At 64.7% G+C, this 13,868-nt stretch overlaps 1 protein-coding gene across 5 annotated transcripts; it reads right to left on the bottom strand.

Moving 5' to 3' along the window:
• Positions 1 to 992: 992 nt before the first annotated feature.
• Positions 993 to 13,824, bottom strand: DENND6B (DENN domain containing 6B). Of its 5 annotated transcripts, XM_027540425.1 has the most exons (20): positions 13,535 to 13,820; positions 8,273 to 8,311; positions 8,160 to 8,202; positions 7,533 to 7,645; positions 7,031 to 7,111; positions 6,371 to 6,476; positions 6,175 to 6,254; positions 6,039 to 6,101; positions 5,724 to 5,779; positions 5,072 to 5,194; positions 4,895 to 4,990; positions 4,703 to 4,797; positions 4,518 to 4,583; positions 4,321 to 4,385; positions 4,153 to 4,242; positions 4,007 to 4,060; positions 3,745 to 3,854; positions 3,537 to 3,639; positions 3,370 to 3,444; positions 993 to 3,288 (listed from the first exon to the last, which is right to left on the bottom strand). In XM_027540425.1, the coding sequence occupies exons 1-20, from the start codon at positions 13,700 to 13,702 to the stop codon at positions 3,166 to 3,168; spliced, it is 1,749 nt and encodes a 582-aa protein (XP_027396226.1). In that variant the 5' UTR covers positions 13,703 to 13,820; the 3' UTR covers positions 993 to 3,165. The 5 variants fall into 5 exon arrangements, 4 of the variants coding, with proteins under 4 accessions (XP_027396226.1, XP_027396223.1, XP_027396225.1 ...); XM_027540422.1 differs by having other exon boundaries at positions 4,321 to 4,583; positions 13,535 to 13,821; XR_003510960.1 differs by having other exon boundaries at positions 3,039 to 3,288; positions 3,545 to 3,639; positions 4,321 to 4,583; positions 13,535 to 13,824.
• Between the last annotated feature and the right edge of the window lie 44 nt (positions 13,825 to 13,868).

The following is a 13,868-nucleotide window of genomic DNA, read 5'->3' as shown; positions in this document are numbered from 1 at the left end:
GGAGGGGAGGGGGGAGGGGAGGCGAGGGGGCGCGGGAGGGGAGGTGGGGAGGGCCGCCGGGCGGGGCGCTCCCAGCGCGCCCCCCGGCGCCCCCGGCGCCCAGCGTTTTCAGGGGGTGGACTCCGCGTGTAGCCTGGGAGGTTCGGCCTGATTCAGGCTCAGCCTCGCTGCCCGCCCGAGGAGCCCAAATCTGGGCTCTGGAGAAGAGTGTCCGAGACCCCCGGCACCCCAACCCTCACTCAGACTGGGAACAGGCCGGTCACAGCGGTCCTTTGCAGGGCTGAGGCCTGCAGGGCCTTGTCCCCACACCTCCTGGGGGAAGAGGGGTCCTTGGCTTCCAGCCACCCTCCCCCCCAGCTCGCACCCAGGATCCATCGACTGGCCTTCCAGTGCTCAGAGGTGGGTGGCCAGACACGGCCCCTCCCTGGGGAGTCCAGTTCCAGACAAGAGCTTGCCCCACTTTTGGCCACTCTGGCCCCATCCACCCTGATCCTGATGCCCCTGGCCGCTCCCTACCCAACTTGAGCAGAGGTGGGGACCATCCCCCCCAGGAGGCCAGCTCTCCTGTGTCCTCCCGCTCCCTCATGGACACTCTCTGGTCACAAGCCCTGGTGTGGTGAGTGGCTGCTAAGGACCCAGGGGAGTGTGAGGCCGTTTCCCAGCCCTAACCCTAACTGCCACACTTGGACCCCCTCCCTTTCTGAGGGAGCTGCCATCCAACTTCCCCTTCCCTGCAGACAGCCTGTTTCCTCCACCCTGGGACTTGCCTCCAGTGCTCAAAACCCCCCACTAGGATGAAGCTGTTGGAGAGGGTCGCACATGACTTCTTTCTGCGACATGCTCCCCACCAGCAAGGCCACACCTTCACATTTTCAGCCCTGAACCAGCCACACCAAGGCCCATCCACACCCCACCAAGAGAGCCCTCGAGTTACCAGAATCTCATAGGAATGCCAACTTTTCATCCAAAGAGGAAGTTGAAAGACAAGCATGTGTCACAGAAAGACACTTTAATACCAAAGATGCGGGAAGGCCCCCCATCCCAGACTAAAGGCGAGGCTTTAAATAGCGTGCAGGAAGCTTGGGGGTGACGACTGTCCTTCCTGCCCCTGGATCAGCCCACATCGTCCCACGCCCACCCCTGGCCACCACTCCAGACCCACACACAACCTCCCAAAGAAAGCGGCCTCCCACACTGGCTGACCGCGGAGCCCCTGTGGACCACTGCTTCCTGCCCATCCAGGCCCTGCTGTGCACAGAGCTCTGGTTGGTGGTGCGTCGGCCTCCTTTGACCCTCCTGACCTTTCCTCCCTTCTCACTGTCTGTCCCAGCCAGGGCTGACCTGATCCTGCGAGAGAACCAGGGAGCTTTGATGGGGGGGAGGATGGAGCTGGCAGGACTCCATGCCAGGCTGTGCTGTGCCCAGAGGCCGCCAGCATTGGAGTCCACCGTGGGCAGCGATGCCACCCTGCCAGGCGGCCCTCCCCCACACCCCCCACCAGGGGAACAAGCTGCTGTGAGGGGCCGCGGCATGGACTCAAGTGGTGCTGGAGGGAGGGCCCGGCATCCAGGGGCATCTGGCGGTGCCCGCCGGGACTGCTGGAGCCAGAAGTCTGGGGGGTCAAGGACACCCCGGAGCCCCCTTGCAGCGCAGCCCTGGGAGGACCACGGGCGAGGCTGCCCTCTAGCACAGGCCGTCACCCTCCAAAAACAGAGGAAGGAGACCGGGCAACGTGCCACAGTGACAGCTGGGCACCCCGCACCTGGCAGCCTTGTCCCAGAGCGGGCAGGGTGCAGGGGGGCCACCGGAGGCGGCGCTCAGGGTGGACGAGCCGACACTGGAGGTTCCGAGACCGGTGCTGCTGCCGTCTGGGGGCGCCCCCACCCAGCTGGGGAGCAGTGGTGGTGCGGCCCGGCCTGGGGGGCGCTCCAGAGGAGACAGGAGGGCCCCACTGGCACCCGCGCCGCCCGCCAAGGGCCTGGAGGCCTCTCAGGTGCAGCCTCTCGGGCGTTTCGCTGGGACCTCCCGAAGGCCTGCGGCTCTGGGTCCAAGCCTCGGCCCGCCCCACCCCACCTCCGGCTGACCAAGCTTCCCTCTGAGTGCAGCTGACGGCACTGGTCGGGCCTGGGTCCAGTGCTCCAAGGTGTCCCATGGGGGCGTGGGTCACTTCAAGGAGGCTTTCAGTCGTTGCCAAGAAGCCTAGGGCCCTGAAACTCTGGAGGGCTCTAGCTGCAGGGGCCGGGTCCGGCTAGAGTCTAAGACCCTCTTCTGCCTGCGGGGGCAGATGGACACGCGGGGGGCCACTGGAGCGCCCGTGAGCTGGGGCAGGGCAAGGCAGAGTGGCGGGAGGGGTGCCCAGCGGGGTGTCCCTCGAGTGGAACCGAGACAGGGCCCTGGACCCGCCTGGCAGCCCCCCGGGCCTGGCAGAAGCCCCACGAGCCGCAGGGCAGCACTCCTCTGAGCGAAGCGGCTTCTCCCCTCCCAGGCGAGGACTGGAGCTGAGATTCCCCTCCAGGCAAGAAGGGGGGCAGGGGGCGCCTGTGTGAGGGAGGCGTCTGCCTGGCAGCCACCTCTTTCTGTCTTTGGTCCTGAGCTGGGCATCCTGGTGGGTCTAAAGTGAAAGTGAAGTCGCTCAGTCATATCCGACTCTTTGCGACCCCATGGACTGTAGCCCAACAAGCTCCTCCATCCGTGGGATTCTCCAGGCTAGAATACTGGAGTGGATTGCCATTTCCTTCTCCAGGGGATCTTTCCAACCCAGGGATTGAACCCAGGTCTCTCGGATGCTTTAACCTCTGAGCTACCAGGGAATGCTGCTGGTAGGTGGGTCTAAAGGACACATCAAAGGCAACGCCTGGGCCTGCAGGGTGCGGGCAGATGGGCGTCTGCAGGGGGTGGGTGGCCTTGGCCCAGATCAGATCAGTAAGGGCTCACAGCGTGCCGCCCCCACCCGCCTAAGACCTTGGGGCGGGCAGGTGGGGCCCAGGGGGAGGTGAGGCTCAGCTGGCACACGAGCCACCAACAGTCAGGGTCCAGGCTATGGTTCCAAATGCCACCTTTACTGCTGGACGACGGTAGTGCCAGGTGGGGGGAAGCAGGGAGCTCGTGGGGGGGCAGGGGAGGAAAACAGCTGCCAGACTCTGGCCGGGGCCCACGGGCATGGTCCTAGGGAGGGCACAGGACGGCCTGCAGGTCCTTGGGCAGGGAGCCGATGGCCGTGTCGATGTACAGCCGTGCCCGCTTCAGTGTCGCCTCCTTCACGGGCAGCTGGTGGCCCTGCGCCCGAACCTAAAGGGACAGCGGGGCTCAGGGGCAGGCAGCCTGCACAGCCGGCTGGCCAAGTGCAGGCAGGGCCGCACAGAATCTCACCAGCCTCTCCCGAAGTTTCAGGATCAGATCCACGACCTCCACCTCGGACTTGTCCTTCATCCAGATCTCGATGTTCTGCGCGGACGATGGGCTGTCTGTCTCCAAAGGCCCCCCCAACTCTGGCAGCAGCTTCCCCTCCAAGCCCCCTCCCCCAGCACTCCCCTCACCGCCTCACAGATGGCCTCGAGGTGAAGGGCCTCAAGCTTCTGGGTCATCTCCCTGTGCCGCTGCCGGTACCACCCGTCAAAATGGGGGGACTTGAAAAACCGCCTGTAGGGGCAGGGGGGCGGTGGCTGTGGGCTCCGGTGGGCTGACGGGTGGGTGCGTGCGCCCACCGGCCGTGGGAGCCCTGGACCCCACCAATGGGCCGCCCACCTGTAGAGGCCCAGCCAGTCGCCCTTGAGGACACAGGTGAGCTGGGGCCCAGATCGCTCCAGGCTTTGCAGGAAGTCATCCTGGCGGAAGGGGCGGATCTGGGGAGGAGTCTGTGACAGTGGCGGCGAGTGGCCAGTGAGCCAGTGCTGGAGGACCAGCCTCACAGGGGCACGCCTGGGCCACTTAGGAGTCTCCCCGGGGCACTTCCCAGGCACACCCCTGGCCCTGACTGAGAACCCCCAGCCCCCCCCTGGGACCACACCTTCCAGGGCACGATGCCCTTCTGCAGCGGCATGAGGCTGGCCATGTAGTGCTCCTGGGGGCGGGAGGGCAGTGAGTCTGGGCCACAGCCGCCACCCCCCCCCCCCCCCCCCCAGTCCCCGGTCCCCTGCCCCGTGCTGGCCTCACCAGAGGGATGATGAAGCTCTGAGTGAGCTCCAAGAGGTGGCGCCTCAGCACCGCCGTCTGCACATCCGACGGCCGCTTCTTCTGCAGGCCCTGGGGGTCGCCAGGGCTGAGCCAAAGCACCAGGCCTGGGTCCCCCTCCCACGGGGAGCACCCCACCCCCAGCGGTACCTTCAGCAGCCGTCTGAGCAGGGCCTTGTCTCGGTGGAGGTGGGCCGTGTACGCGGTGTAGAGGCCTGGGGAGGGCAGAGAGCCGCGTGCTCTGCTCTGGGGGTGGGGGCACCCCCTCCGGCTGTGCCAGCCCCACTGCCCGCCCCTGCCCGGCCCCAAGGCCCGTCTCTGGGTCCCGGGAGAAGAGGAACACGGACCTGGCTTGGTGTCCAGGGTCTTCAGCCTCGAGGGCTTTTTCAGTTTGACCTGCTTGGGAAGGTCCCCTACGAGACACACCCCACGGCCGGGCCTCAGGGCCTCAGCTCTGTCTCTGCAGGCTCAGACCCCACAAGGCCCCACGCAAGTCCCCAGGGGCCCTGGGTGGAGGCGGAGACAGCCTCACCTGACATCTTGGGCTCCCCGACTCGGAGAATGTGGGGCCAGTGCTGGAGTGTTTTGATAAAGAAAGGGTTTGTGACTCCCAGGACCACGTTTGGTCTAGAGAGAGAGAAAAAGGGAGGGAAGGAGGCAAGGCGTGGCGGGGGCAGGAGCCGGGGCCGGGCGGGGGAGGGGCGGGGCCGAGGACGGCGCTTACGGGGCCTGCGTGCGCGTGGTAAACTCCTTGAACTCGCTGTCATGGATGGTGAAGTAGGGGCGGTAATCGCAGCAGAACTTGAGGGGCTGCAGGCAGCTGCGGGAGTGGGGGCCCTCCGGGCAGTGAGCACGCGGGGCGGGCCCTGGGCCCCTGCCCCCCGCCGGGCGCCCAGCCAACCTGGTCAGCGCCAGGACCATCTCCGAGGACACGGCGGGCGAAGGCGCCAGGACCAGCAGGGGCTCCCCGAGCAGCATCAGCTCCCACAGCAGCTGCACGTGGGCCAGCACGGGCCGGAAGCACCTGGGGGGCGGGGGGCCGGCGGGGGTGTCGGCCGGGCAGGGGGCTCCCCAGCTCCGACCACCTGCCCCCACAGGTCCGGGCAGGCCCTGCTCCGAGTGGACGCCGGACTCACACCAGAGGGAAACGGTGGAGAGACGTGGGAACCTGCTGAGGGCGCGTCCAGGCCGCCCCCGTGGCCCCCAAGCTGGAGGCCGGCATCCCTGGCTCCTGCTGGACCTGGCGGGGCTCCAAAGGTGGGGTCCCCCGCCGACCCCCCAGGGAGCATGGCCTTCCCCCGCGGCACCTTCCAGCACCGTCACTGCTGTCCCTGAGCAGCCTGCCCATGGCTCTCGGATCCTCTGGGTGCAGACCCTGGGCACCGGGCTCCCTGTCTGCCCAAGTCTCCCTCTCAGAACTGGCCGGGGGGCCAGCTCCTGACTGGCAGTGCCCCTGGCAGCCCCGCCCGGATGGGCCTGAACCTCAGGGGCTCACTCACCGTCTGCGGCGGGTGGGGGTTGGGGCGGGTGAGGTGGGGGCGTGCAGGGCTCACCTGAACAGGTCCAGCTCGTGGACGCTGGGGAGGACCACAGGGGCTGGCAGCAGGGTCTGCGAGGGGTGAGGGGCCAGGCTGAGACTGAGGCTGCTGCCCCAGAGCACCAAGCGGCCCCTGTCCCCCCAGAGGAGTTCTCGGGCTGCATCCCTACCCACAGGTCTCCCTGAGCCCAGCACCCAGGAGCAGGCGGGGCCACCCCGCCCCCAACTGGGTCATGGGCTTTGTCTGGGGTGTGGCCGGCCCCAGGACCCCAGCAGGGGAGCTGGGAGGCCTGGGCCGGGGGCAGGGTTGCGGCAGGCAGAGGGGCCCCACCTCGTGGCCGCTGGGCTCCAGGGGCCCGGACTCAGGTGTGTCCGCTCTCGATGGGATGTGCACCTGTGGACCAAGGGGCAGCTGCGGCGGGAGGGCCACACGCACAGGGGCCCCCGCGCCGGCTGCCAGCTCCCACCTGGAGGACGACTCCCATGACGGGCAGGCTCAGGGTCCGCCCCGGCGCGGGCGCCGGCCACTGGTCGATCTCGTTGCAGACTGTGGACACAGGCGGCTGGTGTCAGAGGCTGGGCCTGGAGGAAGCTGCCCAGCGGAACGCCGCGAGCTATAGCCGGGTGGACGCAGTGGCCCCGCCGGGCCTGCTGGCTGCTCACCTGCTTCCAGGCAGGGCGCCAGCTTGTCGAAGAACTCGGGGGCCACCAGGCCCAGCAGTGCCTGGAACAGCCGGACAAAGGGCAGGCGGGACAGCAGCACCAGCGACTGCAGGGACCCCGGGGCTGGTGAGACGCCGCCCCAGCCCATGGGGACCCCGCAGGGACTCCTGGGGCCTGGCTCTCCAGGGCTGCCCGGGGCAGGGCGTCCCACCGGCTTTCTAGGATGGCTGTCTCAGGAACAGCCTGACGAGGGACTTCAGGTCACTAGAAAACCACCACCACAGCAGAGCAAGCTGGAGCCCAGGCCTTTGGCAGAGGCACGTGGCCAGGATTCTGGGAGGGTCTCCTGGGACTCAAGCACCTTCTGCTCTGGTTCCTGAGCTCAAGAATGAAGTCACGGAGACTGTGATGAGGCGCCCCACCCACATCCCAGCTTGGGGAGGGGCAGGGAGCCGGGGCTGGACAAGGCTGCGGGCGGGCTGGGCGAAGCGGGGCCTCCACAGAGCCCACACCCCGGCCTGGGCGGTGGTGGGCTCAGCCCGGCACCAAGTGCCCAGAGCTGCAGAGGAAGGGGTGTTCCTGGAGGCTCCGGACCCCAAGGCCGTTAGTCCCTCCTGACGGCGGCTGCCCCCGCTCCCAGTGGAGCCACCCCAGGCTCACCTTCTGGAAGTAGCCCCGCTTCACGGAGCTGTCCTTCACCTGCCTGAAGTACACGTAGCCAAAGTAGTGTGCGGGCTCTCTCTGGAAGGAGGGGTGTCAGCCAGGCCGCGCCCCCGCCCACGCTCCCTGCTGCCCCCGTGGACCCCGGCCCAGGCCGTGGCATGCTCTCCCCAGCCTCCAGCTGGCCTGTGAACCTTGGCTCTGGGAACCTGGGAACCTCTCCATGGACATCTCCGCAGACCCGGGCAGCGGTTCGGGGCTCAGGAGGCCTTTAGGCCTGCACCCTAAGCCCTGCCCTGGTGCACACGAGCGCCCAGGACCAGCTCCGGGGACACCAGCAGGGCCTCAGAAGGGCTGGCCAGCCCCCGCTTGAGGCTGGGGTGCCAGGCTCAGCTTGCGGCAGTCGGAGACCCTGCCGGCTGGGGGGTGGGCCAGGCGGCCTGAAGGGGCAGCTCCCGGCCGGATCCTGCCCCATGGTGGAGGGGAGGGGGTAGCCGCTCACCTGGAGTGACGCGGGGGCCCCTCTGTCGCCAGGCTTCTCACCCGCGTGCCCGGGGCACCTCTGCCCTCCACACTGACGGATGCGAAAACTGAACTGCGTGTCCCCAAGGCAGCCTGGGGAAGAGAAGGCCTGTCACGCTGGGTCCAGCTGGAGTCTCTCCTGCCAGCCCCTGGGGGGTCGGAGGGGGGAGGCCAGAGCCCCTTTATCTCCCCACAGAGGCCCCCGTGCCCTGACTCCTGTATCTCGGGGTTTAACCTCAGCACACAGACACGCGTAGATAGCCCCGCAGTGTGGGCACAGAGGAAGCCCGCTGTGGGGTGGCAGGACCTCCATGTGACCTGGCTGAGCCTGCCTGGGATGGAAAACAGGCTGGCCACACATGCGAGCCCCGGGGAAGGGCCGAGGCCAGGACCCGGTGGCCCCTCTGCCGGGGCGAAGACCAGACCCCGCGGGTCCCTCTGCCCAGACCCCTCTTTCCACAGGAGCCAGGGAGCCTGGCGGCCACGCAGGACTCAGAATATCTCCCCAGAGGAAGCTCAGCCGGGGCTCCAGGTGGTGCGGTGCGGGCCGGGCCGGTCCCAGAGCGACGCTCAGGGCAGGGCAGGGAGAGGCAGTGGGGTGGCCTACCTGAGTGGGAGTCGGGAAAGGACAGGTAGCAGATGCTGCTTTTCTGAAACACAGAAACCCCGTGAGGGTCTGCTCTCCAGGCAAGGTCTGCTCCCGAGAGGGCTGGGACCCACCTCCTTGTCCGTGAGCTGGAAGTCACTGGGGTACACCAGCTGTGGGGGACACAGACCACTTGGTGGCATGGGCTGGGCTGGCTCGGTGCTGGGCTGCACCCCCTCCGCCTCCTCTGACTCCCTGCTGACCCTCCCCCTCTCCTGGGCTCCACACCCACCCCAGCATCCTGGCCCCTGCAGCATGGGGCCACTCCTGGCCCCATCCTTCCCGTTTCTTGGCCGGCATACCCTGACCAAGCTTGACTCCCTGCCCACATTCTCACCCTCATGGCGGCTTGCTCAGACCGGCCTCTCTGTCTCCATGGACCAACTGCCCGTCCCCGAGACGCCCCCTCACTTGGAGGGGGGCAGGCCCTGCTGGCCTCCGCGCCTGCCCTGCCCACCCAGAGGGGCTTGGCTGTACCCTTCCCTCCCCGCCTGCTCGTGCAGGCAACCAGCCTCCTCGTCCCGGCTTCACTAGGTGGTGCCTGATGCTGACACCCTTGCCTCTGAGCATCTTCACTCCAACCCCCACTAGGGAGGGGTCCGGGAGCTTCCAGCCTGCTCCCGCTTTGGAGCATGACCTGTGGGGTACCCAAGCCTCAGAAGTGTCCAGGGAGCACGACCAGCTGGCCAGGCTGTATCTGGGAGACGGGGCGTGCTCGAGGGGAGCCAAGCAGGTTGAGGCTTGCCTGTCCGGCCAGCAGCCCTGTGCTCAGGCAGCGGGTCTGAATGGATCTCCTTGTGGGACGCAAAAAACAGCAGGCAGCCCCGAATGCTGCTGTTCCTCGGCGGCGCCGCTGCCCTGGCCTGTGCTCAGAGTAGCAGGCTGGTTCCAGTGGCTGCCTGCAGTGGACCGGGAGCGGAGGGGGCTGGTGTGCGTGGCCCCCTTCTCACTCTGTGCCAAACTCCCAGGCAGAGGAGCACGTGGGCTTTGGCTGAAACTAGGCTTCTTCTGGGCTGTGCCCTGAACCCCAGATGCTGAGTGCTGAGCCCTGGGACTCCCGCTGGCGCAATCGTGTAGCTCCTGCCTCCGTGTGCTCTGGGCCTACTGTCTCCTCTGCGGCCACCGAGTGTCCCGAGGCCTGGGACTGTGTCCCAGGCACTTCTGCCTCGGAGCCCCGGCAGGGAGCAGACCCTCACCAGATACCGCGCCGCAGGCATGTCTCGTTTTATTACACTTTGCTTTATTGTGCTTCTGGACGTCATGACTATTTCACAAATTAAGGGCTTAGCAATTCTACAGGCGCCATTTTCTCACGTCACACTTCTGCGTCGTATCCTCGTAACTTCCACAACATCTCAAACTTTTTCACCACTGTATGTGTCTCAGTGACCTGTGATCTATGTATTTGACATTACTGTTGCAAAATGATGACTTACTGAAGGCTCAAACGATAGCGTTTTTGAGCAGGGAAGCACTTTGAAATAAAGGTACACACATTGTTTTTAGATGCGGTGCCATTTCTTGCATGCTCGTTACACCAGGGTCTAAGGTAGTAGAAGTAGCGTTAGTCGCTCAGTCGTGTCGGACTCTTTGCAACCCCATGGACTGTAGCCCACCAGGCTCCTCTGTTCATGGAATTCTCCAGGCAAGAATACTGGGGTGGATGGCCATTCCCTTCTCCAGGGCATCTTCCCAACCCAGGGATTGAACCCGGGTCTCCTGCATTGCAGGCGGATTCTTTACTGTCTGAGCCACCAGGGAAGCTAGTGTAGCCGTAACTTTTTTATGTGCTGGGAAGCCAGGAAATCTGTGTGACTGGCTTTACTACAGTGGCCTGGAACTGAACCCCCAACAACTCTGAGGGGCCTATATTTATGGAGAGTGTGAAAACATGTCTCTAAAGGACAGTGGAACAGGTGGGTCACGTAGAAATCACAAGATGTCAGCTAAGGCGGCAGCAAGAAGGAGGAACCAAGAGGAGGGAGGCTGCTGCTGCTGCTGCTTTAGTCCCTAAGTCGCGTGACTCTCTGCGACCCCTCGGACTACAGCCCGCCAGGCTCCTCTGTCCATGGGATTTCCCAGGCAAGAACACCGGAGTGGGTTGCCATTTCCTCCTTCAGGGGCTCTTCCCAACCCAGGGATTGAACCTGCGTCTCCTGCTTGGCAGGCAGATTCTTTACCACTGAACCTCCTGAGAAGAGGTAGGAGGGGAGCTGGCCAAACGCTGTTTGTCTGTGGGGTGGGCCCATAGAGGTACCTGGAGACAGCACCCAGAGAGGCAGGAGCCACAGGGCCGCGCGGGCCAGGCCTCTGCGTGTCTGTTGAGAAGGGCAGAAAAAAGGCAGGTGCCTGGCGGCCAGGGCAGGGCACACCAGGCTCTCAGTGCTGAGGTCAGGGGTCTGAATCTGGTCTGCAGGCATAGGAATCTTGCAGCGTCTGAGCAGGCTTGCAGCCCTGCCAAGGGCTCTGCGTTCAGAGTTTAGGAGCCGGGAGCACAGGCCAGAGGGAAGGCCACACCTGAGCGAGGGGACAAATGGGGCAGACCCACAGAGACGGGCAGAGGGCACAGAGCCTGCATATGGTGAGCCTTGTCCCCTGGAGCCACGGGGTCTCATCCTTTCCACCCAAGCCTCAGGGCTCAGGGGTGGTGCTGCTGTAACCCAGGCGTCCTGAGGACGACAGACGTGGGAGCTTCGGAGCTTCGCCTTGCTGGAGGAGGTACCTACAGGAAAGCGCTTCTCTATGCGCGGCATGGGTGCCCTAGGCTCCCTGAGCCGAGGCTGCCTGTTCCAGTCTCTCCTCACACGTGCGGCATCGCTTCCCGAGGCTGTGATGCAGGACGTCAGGGGCACTGACTGAAGCTGACGTGGGGGGTCTTCATGACGCGGGGGTCTCTCAAGCTGCCTTCCATTTGGCCGGACATTAAAAGGGATGTAAAAGTATCAAATAATGCCATTCTCCTCACTAAACTTGTTTCTGAAAATATGGTTGTTTTGGTGGAAATATTAATAGCTATATTAATATAAATGGTATCTCTTGATTCAAAATGGATTAATATGCATTTTTAATTTTTCAGTTTTAACTTTTAGTGTAGAGAACGTTGATAGATGCGACCCACATAAAAAGCCCCTTGGGCCTTCGGTAGTTTCGGAGACTGAAAGAGTCGTGAGACTGCAGTGCGGGAGCTGTGGCCAGCTGAGGGGACGTTGATACCCGCTGGAGCCAGGACCCTCTGGGCTCGGCCGTGGTTCACTGCACCGGCTTTGTGGTTGGCGGGGCTGCAGAGAGGAGCGCTGCCAAGGCCGGAGGCAGCGGAGCTGGGCCCTCTGCTCGGCTGGGAGCACAGCCCTGCCCGCCCTCCCTGCAGGTCTGACCCCTGCCTGCCTGCAGGCTCCAGAGCACCCACGTGGGTGGGACACCACAGACATCCCGCACGCTCTCGGGGGGCGGGGCCTGAACCACTGACTCTGTGTCTCTAGCACAGGACATGAACTGCCGGTGGGCAGGCCCGGGCATCGCACCCAGCTCTGTGTCCTCATGTCCAGCACCAGGACCACGGAGCCTGGCTGGCGGCAGTCGCTTGATCCTGGATTTATTGAGTGACTGAATGGCTGGCTCCTTGCCTTTGCTTTTGCTGGCTTCTGGGGGGAGGGGTTACTTGAAACAGCCCCCCTCCCAGGTCTGGATGCCTCCTTCTCATCCTCCAAGATCTGGCCAAGTGCTGTTCCTTCCTCTGAGCTGCGTCTGCCCATGGAAGTCTCCATGATGCACGAGTGTCCGGAGGGCAGTTCCTGGGTCTTCCATCCTGCCCCAGCGCCAAGCACAGTGCCAGAGCCTCCGTGGTGCTCAGCCAGGCCAAGCCCAGGAAAACCAAGCAAGGGCAGGGCAGGTGCTCCATGAGTGATTGTGGATTCAGCTGAAATGACGCCTGATCCTCCCCACAATCTCCAGGGGGGAGAAGAAAGACAAGACTCAAACCAGTGAACACTGGGGGGCTGCCCTACCTGATCCCTGCACAGACGCGCCGGCCCCCCAACACCCCGGGAGTTATACAGCCCCAGCAAAGCTCGGAAGCCCAGCACATGGAGCCTTTAACTGTTCTTGCTTGAATGGTTAAGTTCTAGAAAATCATACATGAGAATGCCTTAAGGAAATAGTAGACTCCCTTCCCTTGTGATTTCATCGGGAACAATTTGGGCACCAGCAGGAAAATGGACTCTGAGATGATGGGCAAATCACCTGACCTCTCTGCTCTCAGGTTCCTGCATCAAGTCAGCCTGGTGCGCCATCAGGGGACAGGTGCGGTGAGTGGGGTCCCCACAGCGAGCTGGGTGGTGTCAGCCCTCTGCCCATTAGGACTTGAGCTTCCCACAGCCTCGTGGAGTTCAGCAAGGCCTTGGAAAACAGCCCTTCACCCTGACGCTGGCTTTCCCATGACGGCTGACCAGGCTCACCTCAGCCAACTGCAGCCACGGGATGCACCACCTCCTGGGTTCTCAGAAAGCTGCCTCAGACAGCATGCTGAAGCCTACGTCTTAAGCCTCCCCTGCCCTGGTCAGCTCCACGGTCTGTGTCATGGCCTTCAGGGCACAGGGAAGACCATCCCGCCAGGCCTGCTCAACTACAGAAGGCCTTCCTCTCTGAGTCTGTCACGTTGTCATCTACATCCATGTGGGTGGGGGTGGGAAAGAGTCTCGAAGGCAGGGAGAATTCCCTAGGCTGGGTGGGCTGGGTGGGCTGGGTGCAGTCAGTGCACAGAAAGATGACTCCCGGGGCTGGATGTGACCCACCAGGGGTCTGGATCAGGTTCTAAGTTAACAAGGAGGAGCCCAGAGGTTTAAGCAAGAGACCACAGATATTGGACTTGGGGTTGACGAATCTGGAGCCTTCCGCAGGTGGAGCTGTCAGCCTTGCATCCTCCCAGGACGTGGGATGGAGAGAGGGGAGGAGTCAAGGGTGACCCCTGGGATTCTGGCCGGAGTAACTGAGGGGAGAAGGTGTCATAGTGTGGGAAAGGCGGGGGCGGGGGGAGCGGGGAGAGACAGGCTTTTCCTGGGGAGGAATCAAGTGTGCCACTTTGGGGATGAGAAGTGCAGGGCTCCCCTCTCCTCCATCCCGATGGGAGGTCTTGGCAACTTCACATTTTCCCCTCTGCTTGGGGGGCGTGTTTCAGGAGGGGACCAGCGCAGGGTTCCAGAGGGGGAAGAACCGGAGGGTATCTCACGGGCAGTGGGATTCCCAGGCCCCTCGGCAACGCCTGAGCCGCATCCGCCTCCAGCGACAGCGCAGGACCCGCCCTCCGCGGCCGCCCCGGCCCCGGCCCGCGGCCCCCTCACCTCCAGCGCCTGGCCCAGCTCCAGGTCGAAGGTGACCACGCACACGCACTCCAGCCAGGCCGAGAAGCGTGCCCAGGGCGTCCCCGGGGCCCGCATCCCGGACGACGGCGCGCCGAGGCGGCCGCGAGCCCGCTGCGGCCCGGCGCCGGCCCCGGCCCCCTGGTCCATAGCCGCAGCTACCTGCACCGCCCAGCGTTGCCCGGGAAACGGCCCGAGGCGTTGCCGAGGGAACCGACCGGCCGCAGCAACCCCGGCGCTACAGCACCGCGCGGTGGAGCAGTCGAGAGGCCATCGCGGGCCAGAACCGCCCAGGGGCGATCTCGCGCGCCCCTGG

Source organism: Bos indicus x Bos taurus, chromosome 5, assembly GCF_003369695.1.
Source record: "Bos indicus x Bos taurus breed Angus x Brahman F1 hybrid chromosome 5, Bos_hybrid_MaternalHap_v2.0, whole genome shotgun sequence".
Classification (NCBI taxonomy): domain Eukaryota; kingdom Metazoa; phylum Chordata; class Mammalia; order Artiodactyla; family Bovidae; genus Bos; species Bos indicus x Bos taurus.
Note: the sequence above shows the minus strand (reverse complement) of the source record. Positions and strands in the feature narration are given on the sequence as shown.

What these genes read in the sequence shown, in the direction of transcription:
- DENND6B (XM_027540422.1), bottom strand. Translation starts at nt 13,702, where the DNA reads ATGGACCAGGGGGCCGGGGCCGGCGCCGGGCCGCAGCGGGCTCGCGGC. An exon ending in TCCAGCTCACGGACAAGGAG is followed by an intron (nt 8,203 to 8,272) that starts GTGGGTCCCAGC and finishes TCTGTGTTTCAG; the next exon opens with AAAAGCAGCATCTGCTACCT. An exon ending in TGCTCAGACGGCTGCTGAAG is followed by an intron (nt 4,243 to 4,320) that starts GTACCGCTGGGG and finishes GGCGACCCCCAG; the next exon opens with GGCCTGCAGAAGAAGCGGCC.